The 4,703-nt window shown below is 40.5% G+C and overlaps 1 protein-coding gene across 1 annotated transcript; it reads left to right on the top strand.

Annotated features, from left to right (window-relative positions):
* Window positions 1-1,834: 1,834 nt before the first annotated feature.
* sp9 (sp9 transcription factor) lies at window positions 1,835-4,352 on the top strand. Its single transcript, XM_061235877.1, has 2 exons — window positions 1,835-1,987; window positions 2,349-4,352. The coding sequence occupies exons 1-2, from the start codon at window positions 1,967-1,969 to the stop codon at window positions 3,645-3,647; spliced, it is 1,320 nt and encodes a 439-aa protein (XP_061091861.1). The 5' UTR covers window positions 1,835-1,966; the 3' UTR covers window positions 3,648-4,352.
* The last annotated feature ends 351 nt before the right edge of the window (window positions 4,353-4,703 follow it).

The following is a 4,703-nucleotide window of genomic DNA, read 5'->3' as shown; positions in this document are numbered from 1 at the left end:
TTTTCATAAGGTCCTCTGCACTTTTGCATTTCAATCAAATTTGTTTATGCAGAATCGACATTTAATAGTGCTAATTGCACTCCAGTCAAATTGCCATGATTGCAGAAATGAAGCAATTTTCCTAGCCCCGTGCCTAGGATTTGAAGAAATTGTTTTATATTCACCTCTCCATAGGTGGGGATTTAAGCCACTGCGTCTTTGCACAAATTGCACTTGGACTGACTGGCAGCATTCATGCTCCATAATGGAGCATTATTTGGCCGTTTTGAATACTGTAATGTACAGCTTTTCGGCAAGAGCCATTCTCCAGAAAATTGCTTTAACTTTTAAAGGGATGATGATTCCCACCAAAGCGGCCCATTGTTACATTATGTCATTACCCCTAAATGTTTTAACAGCCCTCGCAACAATCTGGCATAATGCATTGATCTTTATTTATTTATTTATTTATTTATTTTAAAAAAACAGCAATTAAACAGCTAACGTGGAAAACAGATTATTTATGCAGAAACAGGTTGTCACCTTAAGTTCACCGTGGACATCTGTTCTTTATTTAAATATTTAGATATATAGCCTATATACATTTTTCATCGTTTTAAATAATATACTTGCATCGTCTTCAGCCGGCGTCGTACACTCGGCAGTGATGCATTCAAGTAGGCTACTGCAAGAAAGAACACTTTTCGCTCACCGTGCAAGCCCCAGTAAGATAGCCTATCTGTAACAAACACATATACGTTTATCCAACTAAGATCACTTCACTTATCCTTTCTCTGTTCCATGGTTCGTCAGTTTCTACCCTTTCATACGAGTTTACACTTTTATTTAGCACAGACACATAGCTAGACAGATAGGCGTGCGCTCGCACATAAATCTGGATCGCTAAGCATAGTTCATTCACCTGTTGTAAGAGATCCTTTCGTAGTCGAGAGAATTACCAACGCGTCTTCTGTACCGGTAGCACTTCCGACAAATTATCCAGTGGTGATAAAATCCGTCTGATCAAGATAAGTCCCGCAAGTAAGATACATTTTGTTTAATGCTTGATTTAAAGCCTAAATCCTGGAAACTCAAACAGCTATCTCTAAAACACCGTGATTTTTTATTACAAAGACAAAATAGGTTTTATCCAAAAGTAACACACCAAGATGCTATATTTTACCATGATATTTTATATTTAAATCACTGTTCCATTCTTGAAAAAACTCCAACCATGGTTATTTTAAAGAATGAGTAATGTCCCAAACTAACATCGCCGAATAGCATTGCATGTATTGTGATTAATAAATAGGCTACACACAATTATCCTACGAAACCCTTTAAATAATTACCACTGGCTGAGAAACAATTACCACGTGTTAAAATAGCAACGTAATACATTTAAATAAATACATAAACACACATGTACAATATTCATATGCTTCCATAGCCTACGCTTGAAACTGAAAATGAAACAGAATGAAGGAATAATAACAGCCACAGAACTATGGACATGGTGCCACAAACCAGTTAAGAACTTCCTAGTATTTCCACAATTTGATGCTTACCCTTTTAGAGAAGCGGAGCCTTAAATTAACGATAGGCCTACTGAATCAAAAATCTAAAATGTATGGATAAATTGGAGCTTGATGGGAAAATGTATGTACATAAATCTATAAAGATACCAGGGCGTTTTGTGCTTGAAAGACGAGTCCATGCTACAGCAATTGATTGACGTGTCGCTATAGTACTTCTGTCTCCGCCGAATCTCTTATTGGTTGAGCTAAGCTTTCAGCATTTAGATTGGTTGTACGCCCGGGCCAGCTGTACTTCAAAGAACGCGCTCTCTTACAACTAGGTGGTTAGTAGCTCCAAGCCAAGAGTGTAATCAGTCGTGTAACTGCAGGAAAGCCGACAGTGTTTAGGTCAGATCGAACAAGCGCCGTTCTGTCGTTACGACCAATTCAAAATATCACAGGCCCTGGATATGGCTACGTCTATACTTGGGGTAAGAATATTAATTATGTTATACTCTCTCTTGTGTGGACATTTTAAACGATGTTGGAAAAACTGTGACTGAAATAACTGCTGAGTGATAATCTAGACTTATTTTTAGGGAGCCTATTCGATTGTGTGTTTATTTGTTTTCGGTGATACTTTCGTATATAATACTGTTTTGTTTAGGAACGTTTTATTTTCAGCACTCTGAATTAATATTGGTGTCTGAAAAAAGCAGCAAACAGCATAAAAACAAGTATAGGAACATTGGTTAGTTATGGTTGTTAGTAAGCCTTTAAATTAACCTCTGGATGGGCCTATGTGTTGAATAATCACTGAAATAAAAAGTTTTATCAACTTTCTTTCGCCAGGAAGAACCACGATTTGGAACTACTCCCTTAGCAATGCTGGCTGCAACTTGCAACAAAATTGGTAACACCAGCCCCCTTACCACTCTCCCTGAATCCAGTGCTTTTGCCAAGGGTGGGTTTCACCCTTGGAAAAGATCGTCTTCAAGTTGTAATTTGGGATCCACCCTCCCAGGATTCGCCGTGGCGACAAGCCGAGGATCAACCGGACTAACATCAACAACAGGCACCGGCAATAGCGCGTTTTGTTTAGCTTCCACATCCCCGACCTCCTCTGCATTTACGACAGAGTACAGCAGTTTATTTTCCAACTCGGCGAGTGTGTCATCACAAGACTCGGGACAGTCAGCATTCATATCAAAAGTTCACACTTCAGCAGAAACCCTGTATCCGCGGGTAGGGATGGCACACCCATATGAGTCGTGGTACAAATCAGGCTTCCACTCAACCATCTCCGGGGAAGTTGCAAACGGGGCGTCATCTTGGTGGGACGTCCACACTAACCCGAGTTCCTGGCTCGAAGTCCAAAATCCAGCCAGCAGTCTGCAGACCTCATTGCACTCTGGAACTCCCCAAGCCATACATTCACAGCTGAGCGGTTACAATCCTGATTTCTCAACATTAACGCATTCCGCCTTCAGCTCCACCGGGATAAGCCCTACAGCGTCCCACCTTCTATCCACTGGTCAGCACCTGTTGACACAAGAAGGTTTTAAAACCGTTATTCCCACTTACACAGACTCCCCCGCCGCGAACGCCATGATATCAGGAGCCAGCACGGGCATAGGAAGCTCCTCCAGGTCATCCAGGAGATACTCCGGCAGGGCAACGTGCGACTGCCCAAACTGTCAAGAGGCAGAAAGACTTGGGCCTGCCGGAGCCAGTCTCCGAAGGAAGGGACTCCACAGCTGTCACATACCTGGTTGCGGCAAGGTGTATGGCAAAACTTCTCACCTGAAGGCCCACCTGAGATGGCATACTGGGGAGCGGCCGTTTGTCTGTAACTGGCTTTTTTGTGGCAAAAGGTTCACGAGGTCCGACGAACTGCAGAGACACCTTCGGACCCACACCGGAGAAAAAAGATTCGCTTGCCCAGTGTGTAACAAGCGCTTCATGCGGAGCGACCATTTGAGCAAGCACATAAAAACCCACACCGTCGGGGGAGGGAAGAAGGGAAGCGACAGTGACACCGACACCAGTAACCTGGAGACCCCCAGGTCCGAGTCCCCAGAACTTATTTTAGAGGGGGTAAACTCCAGCAGAGTCACGGTCAAGGACCCGTCTCCTCATAACGACTCGTAAATACCATGAGCCATGAAATGCGAATAACCTCGAAGATTACTTTCAAAATAAGTAATCTAAAATGGCAATTTTTATTAAAGAAACGGGTCTGGGATTTGTGACACACTGTAGGCTACGAAAGGTAATATTTGCAAGAGGATTTCATATTTTAAACTCAAAACCTTTTATAATTAAATCCAATTCACAACACACAGTAATATGAAATATAAAATAAAAAAATCCTTAATACGCATCTTATGAGATACAAATGAACTATATTATATAAGAATGACTGGCCGCCTTTCAGACAATTCAAGACAGACTATGTAAGAGCTTAAACGAATGACTTTTGTACGGAATGTTGCGCAAAAGGTGAGCAAATCCTATGAACTTGGTGGAACAATGTATATCGTTGACATTCATTGTGTACATATAACAGCCATAAGGAACGTGTTATAATTCCTGTAAATGTTGATTATGATCGTTTTGTCCGTGGTTTGGTTCCTGAAATTCAGGGAGTTTTCCTTTTACTTTAAATGCACTTTGTGGATATCAGTATGTATGTAAACTGCTATTTTAAGACGAGTTAACCTTTTCTCGAGCCTCGTACGTTCTCAAGATATTATAAACATTTACTTGTACGGAAAAACACAAGTAGGCCTATAAATCTTTCATTTCCTTTTAATTAAAGCTATCTGCAACAAATAAAAAGCTTCCGGTATTTGATGCAGGAGATCTTATTATATATTTTCGTAATTGTTTTATTTTTCACTTAATGTTCAACAAAATGTTTTCAAATGACTGTTTGATCTATTTAGATTTTAAGACTGGCAAATGTAACATGAAGAATATCCCTGATTAAAACAATCACGTCTGCTAAAGTTTTCTCGGTGGGATACATCTATGTTTAATATCCCACAACAGAGATTTCATGGCAAAATGAAAATCTTGTTAAATGTTATTAATTATGACTTGGAGCACACAGTAGCCCCCTGAGTCTTGTATTCCCGATTAGGGATTCGTGTCTTATCAAGTATCTAATTAATCTCCGAGACATCATTTATTCGGGCGAAAATC

Source organism: Conger conger, chromosome 3 (genome assembly GCF_963514075.1).
Source record: "Conger conger chromosome 3, fConCon1.1, whole genome shotgun sequence".
In the NCBI taxonomy this organism is placed as follows: domain Eukaryota; kingdom Metazoa; phylum Chordata; class Actinopteri; order Anguilliformes; family Congridae; genus Conger; species Conger conger.
The sequence above is the reverse complement of the archived record's forward strand: the minus strand, read 5'-3'. Positions and strand labels throughout refer to the sequence as shown.